General features: G+C 36.8%; 2 protein-coding genes across 4 annotated transcripts in view; one reads left to right on the top strand and one right to left on the bottom strand.

The window, feature by feature from the left end:
• Positions 1–12,500, bottom strand: part of LOC136847800 (uncharacterized) — a 298,449-nt gene that overhangs the window by 36,578 nt on the left and 249,371 nt on the right. For both annotated transcript variants that reach the window (XM_067119710.1, XM_067119709.1), the window contains exon 4: positions 11,634–11,682. In XM_067119710.1, coding sequence (XP_066975811.1) covers positions 11,634–11,682 — 49 coding nt within the window. The remainder of the gene's footprint in view (positions 1–11,633; positions 11,683–12,500) is intronic.
• LOC136847798 (uncharacterized) overlaps positions 1–12,500 on the top strand; it is a 162,356-nt gene that overhangs the window by 4,425 nt on the left and 145,431 nt on the right. The window lies entirely within an intron of this gene.

The following is a 12,500-nucleotide window of genomic DNA, read 5'->3' as shown; positions in this document are numbered from 1 at the left end:
AAAACTTTGTTTACAAAAAAAAGCTAAAGGTAAATTACTCCAAAAGAAAATTGTGGTGTTAAAGCATTTTTGGCTATAAGGTATGAGAAAGCTGTGTCTAATATATGAATATCAAATGTTTTGGCATTTACGTATTTTACATAACTTCATTTACTTACTGCATGCTTACAATTCAAGCAAGCAATACTTACGTATTATATGTAAGTCTAGAGTGCACAAATAAATAGATAAATGAATTCATGAATAAATAAATAAATACATAAATAAATGCAAATAAAAAAATGGTAGAGACTCCAAATTCTTGATGTGAATAGATTTCCAAATTCTTGATGTGAATGACGTGACAGATCGATGAAACCGGTTGACACTCAAGTTGTGACTTCTGTGGGATCTTGACGCTTGACGGATATAACGAGTACGGCAGAAGAGAGATGGCGTACAAACAAGAAACTAAAGAGCAATGCCAAAAAATAATGTTTAAAACCAGCAGAGGAAGGCGACCTCACGACGGCGTTGAAGTAAATAGCTGGGAGGAAGAATCGGGTAATTTCTTACGAGGTTTCGCTCTACCGCGAAGAGTCTCCTCTGGTGTCAAAACAATGCTCGATGCAAGGGTGAATCAGTCCTACATCTATGGAGTAGCTGCTCGGAGTGCGCACGCGCGCGCACATATAGCTGCGTCACGACTGGTACGATGGTTTGATATATCAAATCCTCGACAAACAAGAGTTGATAAATGATAAATAACCACAAATCAACTTCAGTGAACTTTCAGGGCTCCCCTTCGATTCAATAATCCACTAAAACAGAACAGTTCCTTCACGATACGTAAAATTGCCAGTAATTTTTGAGAAAAATGTGATCTCCGTTTTATTGCATCTTAAATTCTTTCCTTCCTCCTGCAATTCCAGACGAGGGACCTTTATTGCAGCGCGAGGAAAGGGAGATATTTATTGAGAATAGTTTATGATTTCTTATTATTCTTATGAAAGGATTGCGCGCCTGTTTATTGTTGTCTCATCACGGGATTATTTTGGCGTCTTTTCTCTAGTTATCCCTAATCTGCGTCGAGAAACTGAGCGGCGAAAACAATTTTCTCTCTGCGACTTCTATTTTCTGTTTTGTTTCTAGTTTCCCTGTTGTTGGACGAGTTTAATGCGGCTCCACGAAACTTTACACACATTATTTTTAACTTAGTCGAAGGACAAATGCGCAAATGATATCAGGCACATGCGCATTTACATGGAATAGTAATTGACACACACAGCATTCCGCTGGATGGCAGCATTCCCGTATTCTTCGTAGTTCCAGGGAAACCTTTTCCTTTTAGGTTTCATTTTAGTAAAAACCTTCCCAGATATTTTCTCTCTTTCTCTCTCTCTCCCAGTACCACAAATGGAAAAAAGGTCTCGCGGTTCCTTCTTGCTTGTCTCATACAGAAATGTAATTCTCAAATAAACTTGAAATATTTGAAGCTACATATTCTCTTCAACGAGAGAAGAAGAGGAAAGGGAAGAAGAAAAGAAAGAAGAGTAAAAGGAGGAAGAGCAAGAGAGGGAATAGGAAATGTGGCAAGGTTCCGGTTACTGGACGGAATTCGACAAAAATACAGCCCCATATTTTTCCGTTCAGCCAAAATGCAAATCTGCAAAAGGAACAATTAAGAGTTTCCGGCGCGTTCTATTTGCCGTTCTGGATTAACCCATCCCAGTTAATGAATTTACCTGTTGCTTTTGCAAAAGACGAGTTTTAATTCGCATTCCTTTTGTTGCGAGGGAAATGTGAAGTTTCCATTTCATCCTTTCCTTGCAGGAGAGAAAGCTCCCACCTTCTTTTATTTTACACTTCATTTACATAAAGAAAAAAAAATGTTCAGTTCCATTCATGTCTCGTAGTCTTTTCATGTGTGCTCTCCGTGTAAGAAAAAATATTTGATTTTATTTGACATGTATCGAAAAACTCTTTCCCGTAACATAATCACATGAGGGGGGACTGTAAATTCTAAAGGTGTTTTTTTCTTTCGTAACCTTCTTTTGTTAACAAAATACTTCCATATATCCACATTCCTTTTGCGTTACTTGAAAGGGAGAAGGATTTCATCTCTCAGTTTATATGCAGAATATGAAACGGGGTTCATTCTACACACACATACACACGCACACGCACACACTCTACGGAGGAAGAGGCATCTCTTATCGTATTTCTTTGTACGAACGCAAATTGTATATATATATATATATTATTTCAGTCTTGCCTTAGGGGAAATAAGGTTTTCTTTGTGCACTTCTTTTGTTAAAAAAAAAAGAGAGGACGATTTTCGCCCCCTGCACATTTCTTGAGTATGAGTACCAAAAATTTTTTATACATCGTATTTGTCGAGCAACAAAACGCAAGCAACTGCGTACTTCTTTTGTACTATGATGGGTGGTGCTGGCAATCTTCCTCTGAATGAAAGGTATACTGTCTTCACACATTTTTTCTTCTTTTAACACACACAAAAAAAGAGACGCAACTTGATATTCACTGAATATTTTAGGTGATGACTATTCATCTGGTAAGGTGCCATATACATATATAGGCCTATATATATATATATATATATATATATATATATATATATATATATATATATATATATATATATATATATATATATATATATAAATATATATATATATATATATATATATATATATATATATATATATATTATACAAACACACACATATACATGTATACATATGTATATATACACATACATATATGTATATATATAAACATATGTGTGTGTGTGTTTAAACATTTGAAAAGCAACACAAACAGCTGTCTGACTCAACTCATTTAAGATTACAATACTACTAAGGGAAAATGCTTAACACTGGTAAGACACCTGGCACAATTATAGTCCCTCGAGTAAAATTGATGAAAATTACGTTCCTAGAAACTTACAAAAATGAAGTTAAAACCGAAGACCAAGATTTCGGACGTATTTCTAAACTTAAAAACATAAGCTCCTTTATCAACTGATCGTACAGAAAACAGAATCCGAGATAAAATTATGAAGTTCCCGCGTACCAAACACGACATTTAAACAGAACACCACATATCCCCAAGGAAAGGAATATGTTGAGAAACCAATTTAAACTTCTATTCTTAATTATACGCTTCATTCCCTTTGGCAGGAGAGAGAGAGAGTAGTAGTTTCCGAAATATAATAGCGGTGATAACCTAGACACGCTCAACAGTTACCTCCGTCTCAAAATACTATAGCACACGGCAGAACTCGATTAGTGCTGCCATCTCTTGGTAACAGACCGAAATACCTCTCTAGTATACATGGTCACAGCTATCACACGCAACTCCCACCATACATTATTATTATTATTATTATTATTATTATTATTATTATTATTATTATTATTATTTGGGGGGCGGCAGGCTGTGAAGTGTAACTAAAATAGCCCAAAATAATAATTGCTGCATTCCACTCTCTCAACAGGATAGAGCATCATATTTAATGAAGGTATTCTCATGTTACACTGTCAACAAATACCGAGGATTAACATAGCTGAAATTGAGAAGAGGCTATTTTTTTTGTTTACCTTAGGGGAGCAAGAGAGGAAACAGATGTCTACCGGGAAATAAGACGAGACTTCAAATTTTGTACTAGGGTTACCTCTGCTTACCGTCTCTGGTTTTTGTTACTGCATTGTTACACACATGAGCGTATTTAAAGTTCTCTCACCTATTTCATACGCATATTGCTAAGTTCTTACGAGAACTACTGCTGTTTCCGGATGTTTATTAATATCTCAATACACCCTCATTCGTATGTACTTGTAACAACGTGACCTCGTTCTGATACTCCGAATGCAGGTTCGAGTCCTGATACGGACATCAGAATATCTTTATATCTTTTATATGAGCTCAGGCTTTGTAGTGACAAACGTATTCCAAATGTGTGAAGAATTCGAGGCGTTAAGAAGGCATTGTGGGTATTACAAATACACACACACACACACCTACGTACATACACACACACACACACATATATATATATATATATGTGTGTGTGTGTGTACACACACAAAAGTGTGCGTGTGCGCATGCGCGCGCAAAAGCTGTAATACAAAAATCTTTGAAACGGTCGACTTCGTATATAGATTTACAAGTTATCTTAATACGATATTCGCAAAGACAAGTCTTAGCCGAGTGTACGAACGACTTTTCAACATAAATAACATTTCCTCGGTTCAGGTAGGTCCAAGACCCTCAATACTGTCAGGGCTGATTAAAAAATTGCTCGAAAATTCGATGTGAAAATGAAAGGGTCATCACCATCCTTAAACTATCAAAGGCATTTCATGATAACACTTGTTTGGTTGTTTGGCATCTCTGTAATTCTTGCTATCAATATTCAGGGCTACTTAACAAATACTTCTCTCCAAAAGTAAAAATAAATCCCTGTGTGGATACCGAAAGGAATTAATAGGTACCTCCAGTTTAGTGATGGACTTCTAAAACACTTCACCCTGCTGCTCTCTAGGGAATCGTGCTGACACGCAGATTACAGAACGAGCGAAGAAATTGACTTCATCAATAAATGAAGAGACTAATGTCAATGTATATGTACAGTTAGACACGCACCCCGTTGGGGGGGGGGGGTAGTGCTGTTAGTGCACCTAACGCACGGTGCACTTTAGGCATTACTTAAGGTTCTGTGCAGCGTCCCTTCGGCCCGTAGCTGCAACCCCTGTCATTCCTTTTACCGTACCACCTTTCACATTCTTTCTTCCACCTTACTTTCCACCCTCTTCTATACAATTGTTTCATAGTGTAACTGCGAGGTTTTCCTCCTGTTACACCTTTGTAACCTTTTACTCCCAATTTTCCTTTCAGCGCTGAATGACCTCATAGGTCCCCGCACTTGGCGTTCGGCCTAAATTGTATATTCTATATTCTATTCTAGTCAGACACGCAAGGCATTACAAAACTACAATAATTCGCGACACAAGTTGGTTTTTGTACGCAACAACAGGAACTTATCAGAGAAAACTATCATGAAAATATACGAGTTTTACATGCACAAATTAGAAGTGAATGGTACCCATCTTTATCCTGGAGGTGACAGTTGTAAAATGGCAATGTATTTTATATAAATAAAGGGACATCATGCAGGTCGGGCAGACTGTTGCATGCATAGTTGAAGGTCTAAAAATTTCATTACGTTTTTCGGACCAGTTTTCTTTTATTATTCTTCACTGCAGTCCGTTCTAACTCAGGAATGCATGATCCATATTCGTGGCGAAACTTGAACATTGCTCGTCTAAAAGTCTATTCTTAATGTTAAAATAGTGATCAGTAACCAGTTTCTCCGTACTTACACAAAATAATGACCAGTAACCAGTTTTTCAGTAATTACACAAAATAGTGACCAGTAACCAGTTTCTCGGTAATTACACAAAAGAGTGACCAGTCTCAGTACTTACACAACATAGTGACCAGTAACCAGTTTCTCAGTACTTACACAAAATAGTGACCAGTCTCAGTACTTACACAACATAGTGACCAGTAACCAGTTTCTCAGTACTTACACAAAATAGTGACCAGTAACCAGTCTCTCAGTACTTACACAAATAGTGACAAGTAACCAGTTTCTCAGTACTTGCACAAAATAGTGACCAGTAACCAGTCTTTTAGTGCTTACACAAAATAGTGACAAGTAACCAGTTTCTCAGTACTTACACAAAATAGTGACAAGTAACCAGTTTCTCAGCACTTATACACAAAATAGTGATAAGTAACCAGTCTCTCAGTACTTACACAAAATAGTGACCAGTCCTAACAATTATTATGATTCAGATTAGCAGTTGCAGTATACAATATAGGGCGTTGCCATCGTTACGTATACCATATAATTATTAAAACTGCCTTGGAGATGATGTTGGGCCCACCACTGAATGATAAAATTTAGCCACTACGCGTATCAACCCAGATCTGTAATTGGTGTCTTATAATCCATTTCCGCGTGCAAGAATTTATGTACCATATTTAGAAATTCTAGACGCGGGAGGAATAAAATAACACTCACAGAGAAAACGTAATTTACGGCCAGAACCGAAAAAGCCATTTTACGCTCACGGGGAGCCCGCTCCTTAACAAACTGGTTCTATTTGCAAGTTGTACTGGAACAGATTACGAGAAGTAAATCTTGTTGTCAAGGTGACAATCTGAAATAACGACCATGGCCATCGAAGCCGCGAGATAACACTAAATCTAACACCTAAAGGACATCACAAAATCCTTTTATTCTTGTGACAAAAACTATCAGAGAAAACTGAAACCTAATACCAATACCATTACTGAAGTCTCTTTTCCCTTTCAGCGGAAACGACAGTTTTCCCATCTCATTGCATAAATTAGCCATTTCAGATCTAGGGGATTTTAAACTCCAATTCCCCCCGTATTCCGAATACGTATTATAGCCTGTCTGCTCTTAAATTGCTTTTTAATAACAAGACCCCGAATTCCCTGGCAACCTGATGCAATAATGTAAGCAGGCGATTTACTTTCACAGATATGCTTCTAATCGATAAAGGCACACGTGGACACATACACGCATATATACAGTACATACATACGCACACATTTTATATATATATATATATATATATATATATATATAATAATATATATATATATATATATATATATATATATATGTGTGTGTGTGTGTGTGTGTGTGTGTTTGTGTGTGTGTTTGCGTGAGCGAGGGTGAGTGTGTGGAAATTTAAAGGAATTGTAGAACAGCATATTGATCATATCTCTACAAACTGAATCAAATTCATCACAGCGAAAGACTACGTTAACAAATACGCGTGCTGTGTCGTAACAAGGGTGGAAAAGGCATAGGGCCAGCAACCTCATCCCAAAAGACTAGCTGAGAACAGGAAGGCTGACGTTTCCTGGAACCATTTTTTCAGTACAAGGGGATAGCCCTATGCTTCCCTGCGCCTTGGCTGCGACCCACAACAGTTGACTGATTAACTACTAGGTACACAATTCATTGCAATTGTCAGCGGAGGCACATCAGGTTTTACCGGAAAGGGCCTAAACTATTCTGCCTCGCCAGGAATCGAATCTGGGACTGCTCGCTGATAAGGCAAACGTAACCACTAGTAGCTGAAATATTCCGTTGTATTGTGGCAATTTTTTTCATTCCAAAATTCCGGGAAAAACTTATCCTTTCCTTTTTATCTCCACATCACGAATTTTTCCAGCATTATTTGCACATACTGCTCTCTCTCTCTCTCCCTCAAAACACGTAAACGAAGAAAACACGAAGTTCGAAGTTATCTGCCTCTCCTCCTTGCCCCTTAAAATAATGAAATTTTCAAACAGAGTTAGATTACTTGAAGCTAAAAGATTGCTTCATCGGTAGAAGAAGTTGAGAAAACAGAGTAAACGACAGAACAGGGAGAAGGAAAGCAGTAAGGTTCCCTTCGCTGGATGCTACCTGGCAAAAAATACAGCTTCATATTGGCGAGTTCAGCCAAAATGCAAATCTTCGAGGGGAACAATTACGAGTTTCCGGCGCGTTCTATCTGCCATTCTGGATTACTCCATCCCAGTTAATGACTCTACCTGTTGCTTTTGAAAAGGATTTTTTTTTTTTATCTCGCATTCCTTTTGTTGCGATGAAATGTAGAGTTTTAATTTCGTCCTTCCCTTGCAGGAGAGGTAGCGAGCGAGCAATCCAAAAGTTTCCATCTGACAGGAAAAACAACTGAGCTACATCTATTCTGCTACGTCAGGGAATTTTTTTTTCACAAAAATAACTTTTTTGTTTCTGCAACTCATTACTTTTGTATATCTGACGTTTCCCAAACGTAGGATCAAGCGAGATAATCAGGATTGAGAGTTCATATTGCAGTTGCTTTGTCCTTCGTAAATCAGGTGTTGATGATCGTAGTTATGACTTGTGCTTTCATCCATAAACTTCAATTGTATCAAATTTCTTATTCACATACCTGTACTGCACTGTATACGTATAGTGTATACTCTCTGCACAGTGACACGTGTTGTCAATCGTGTATTTTTTTTTTTTTTTTGTCGGAAGGAACATGAATTTCATCTCCCACTAGACACTCAAAACGGAAAACTGGGTTTCGTATTGCACATATTCTCCGGGAAAGAAGACGTATCTCTTCTCATATTTCTTTTGTGAAAAGGAAAACGGCTCACATTTTATTTATATTTTAAAAAACGGGGAGAGATCATCTTCTTCCAGTACTTCTTTTGTTAAAATTACGATTTTCATGTCCTACACAAGAACAACAATTCTCACACCGCAAGGCTTCTGTAACATGAGAAATATTTCATATCTCATTTTGAATAACGCTGGTAGTTTCAGTAACTTTCCTTTTTTTGTGAGAAAGGTGTCACGCTTATTTTCTAAAGGAAGCAGGCATACCCATGTTTTTAAACACAGATTTTCACAAAGCAATTTTTCCCCTTTAGTGTTACATCGTAATTCCACTAGCAAAGAATTCCCGAAAAAAAATGGAAGATTATTCTGAAACGTCGTCAATATCTCGCGACCGTAAGCATACATCTGGCAACGAGGTAATATGAAAAATCAAGGTTAAAGAGCAGCCTACTGATAGCAATACTACAAATAAATCAGTTTAAAATCTAAAATACATCATAAAAAAACAATTCTGCGTACATATTACCTTCTCGTAAGAAAAATACTGCAGTCCCTTAGTACTTTTTAAAATAAAAATCCTGTATCCTATTATTTTCAAAAGCCGTTACACAGGAATTCATACCTTTTAATACTGAACGTTACAGTACTACAAGAAATGGGTTAGATTTTAGATAGTGAAACTGGAACAGAAAAAGTAACCAAGTTCTTCGGTGGCAATGAAAAAAAAAAAACGCACACGCTTTTATAGGACAACGAAAAACTACCTAAAAAACACACCTGAAAGAATACTGAAGATAAAAACACATTCTTAGTTTAAAGCCTTTCCGAAGTGTTTTATAGTGTTTCTTCAGGTGGTCGTCAACATTCGACATGCAAAGAAAAAAAAACACAACAAATATTTGTCGATCCCTTTACTTTTCTGAGCATCAAATGGAAATCACAGTTAAAAATACTGCTATTGTTTACTAAACGGATTTATTTCGTTTTATTATCCATATTTAGTTAAAAAATAATCTATCTGCAATTAACATCATGTTGAGGCGACACTTGAAAAAATTAAACATTAAGTAACCCCTTTGGTATCATATTCGATTGCTTCCTACTATATCCCTCTAGTAGCAGAACGAATCTTACATTCTAAGTGTAAGAGAAAGAAAAATGTGCTCGCCAAAAGCAAAGCTAAATCTGCATCTGTATCTCGAAGTGTAAGACACGGCAGAGCTCGATTAGTGCTGCCATCTCTTGGTAACAAGCCGAAACACAACTCACGCTCGGTCGTTCAGCTGACTCGGAAGATACAACTTCCTACGTTTTTTCCCAACGGTTTGTAGAGAATTATGAAGTAAAACAATGATAATGCCATTATAATATATCAACTATACAATGAATATCACAAAATAAAGGTGAAGTTTAATGAAAAAAATAACTGATTGATTGCTTGTTTATTTTTATATTCTGTAACAACAATGTGATGAAAATCTCATTGTATAATGGCACTTGTGCACTTAAGTTAATGCATACGTAATATGAATACTTTCCCACCTTGGAAACTCACTTATGCAACAAAATAAAATGAAAATAATACTGTGAAAAACCCTAAACGAAAAGTCAAGATTTATATTTTGTGAAGATTGTGGTCTTAAAACAAAAGTAACGCGACTAAAAAAGGTATATAATATTTTTGTGTTCACTTGACAACGCCAGCTTTCAAATAGCGTCTAACGTCCGAAAAGAATTAATTTCCCAAAGAGAACGAGTCTCTTGGAGCCACTAATTACTCGAGTCAACATTACTGTTATTTGCCTCTGCAAAAATACATGTACTAAGCCTCTCAACCACTTGCCACCTAATTTCATCCGCTTATTGTTAAGTGCCCTATCTGATATCTTGTCGTCTTCGAAAGAGAATTAAAATAAACCTTGCGTGGAGATGCTCTCCACGTTTTGGTCCAGTGCTACGCCTACATTGTTCTCGTCTTCTATAGTTACAGTTCATCTTTTTATTTCTCTGCCTTTCTTCATATCTTTTCTACATTTATTTATTATCCTTATTTATTACTTTATTTTCCTCTTGCTCATCATCACCTTGGTCTCCTGGAACCTTCTTCCTAACACCGCCCCCCCCCATTTTTTTCGTCTTCATATTCACCCATAACGAACTTTAATTCTTTTAAATTCGTTTTTGTCTGTTTCTCTTTTTGTGACTCCGCTCTCTCTCTCTCTCTCTTTACCAGTAATCCTTCAGACCGTCCCCTCAAAATCTTTACACTCTTCGTACTCCTTTCCTGTCGAGTTCGCCATTCTAACCCAAGGTCTACCCACGCCTGCTGCCTCCTCCGGTTCCCACCCAGATCTAGTTCTACTTTTTTCCCTCATTCCTTTTACTAACCCTCGGGCCCCCTCCCACCCCACAGAACCTGGCTTCCCTTGCCCTGGCACGGCTAACTTGATTTCCTCCCATTGAAGTATACTGAAGGGTAGAAACTCTTCTGCCAAGGGAATTAAAAAATGAAACGGGAATCGCAATTAGGAAAGCATGTTGTATTCATTACTACCTAGGCAGGTCTTGGTAGCTGAAGAGTGAGTGACTTGAATATCATTAAAAATCGAGGGTGTTTATTACTGTCATTACCATTATTATGAATATATAATTTTATATATAATATATAATTATTAGGGAGGAGACCTTCTCTGAAGGTAGTTGCATTAAAAATTATGTTTCCACGGCATTTAATTTATACAGAGTCTTCTCTGTTCTTCCTATTATCTTTTTTTCTTCAGCCTGTAGAAAAAAAGATAAGAAGAAGAACAGGGAAGACTTTGCATATATTAAATGCCTTGGAAACAGCTATAATAATAATAATAATAATAATAATAATAATAATAATAATAATAATAATAATAATAATAATAATAATTATTATTAAAAATACACGCATATTCCTGAAATCACCGGAACACGTGACGTATAAATGCAGATGTACCACACGGAAAAATGAAACGCTGTATAAATCCTAGCCGTGGCAATGACAATATTGCAGTAGTCGAATTTCATTTGGTAAAGTCACTAACTGACCCAAGAGAATCTGATATTTGAATAATGGAACAACAACTTTATATGTCTGTTAATTTAAATTAACTTTGGATAATATGATAAATTACCTTATATATCCAGATAGTGATTAACTACGAAACAAGCTGCCTTCCTGTAAACGGGAATCATGATACTTACATACCGGAATATTCGTATATGAAAAATGAAACTACTACGTCGGTGGTCACAGTTTCAAGAAAACTAACCAAATAAATAATGATAAGAATAACTAGGAATTATGTCTACACTTGAAAACCATTGCAAACTGGTCACTCAACCGTATGGTTGAACCTGAAATTTGCATCAAACCAGACCAAACGATCAAACTTACCTGCCAAAACTTTGTAGTAGTAGCTACATGAAGCTGCTCTGCCCTTTGCCTGAAGAAAAGCAAAAGATTAATATTCGCCTAAAACAGAGTGGTTTGAAAGGATATTTGAATAAGCAAGAATAAATCACACAAAGCCTACTAATAATTACTAGCACAATATTTCTTTCCAAATTGAAAACAGGAATACCACAATTTTGAAAACATTCATTATTACTACCACTGTTGATGAACTTTCGTTAGTGGGATATGCAGACCAGACCATTAACTGACTAAAAAGATTTCCACAGAACACTGTTCTCGTAAACGAGGAGAGGAGTGGAGGAGAAGAAGAGAGAAGGGAGAAGTGACGAGAAGAGAGGGAGAGAGTTCTCTCCTCTCTTATATGCCTTAGCAACTTTGCCACCTTTCTTTTACCGATCTCTTCTCAGTCAAAATTCCGCCATTACCGCCCAAAAGTGACAGCAAAACCGACAGTGTCGGTATTTTAATATGTGATGTTGGGTAAAAGTTGTTATGCCGTGAGTGAAATAAAATAAAGGAACTTGTACGGTTTAAATGACAAAATTTACTGTATGTGTATAATAGCAGTGAAAGTCAATAGTAATAACAACAGAAATTACTGCTGAAATAAAATTAGGAACAAACGCAATATGTGATGAAGGACCCAGTTGGCAGAAAAACGTCCCTTGCTCAGAGGAGCCACTACAGCAAATAAAGACCAAATGAGAGAGAGAGAGAGAGAGAGAGAGAGAGAGAGAGAGAGAGAGAGAGAGAGAGAGAGAGAGAGAGAGAGACTAGGACCCAAAGGATCCTACACGGTTGAACAAATGAAGAACTTCCACTGGTGTGGACACAAACTAGAGCAGG

The sequence above is a fragment of the Macrobrachium rosenbergii genome, chromosome 17 (assembly GCF_040412425.1).
Source record: "Macrobrachium rosenbergii isolate ZJJX-2024 chromosome 17, ASM4041242v1, whole genome shotgun sequence".
Taxonomy (NCBI): domain Eukaryota; kingdom Metazoa; phylum Arthropoda; class Malacostraca; order Decapoda; family Palaemonidae; genus Macrobrachium; species Macrobrachium rosenbergii.
This window is presented reverse-complemented; position numbering and strand designations above follow the sequence as displayed.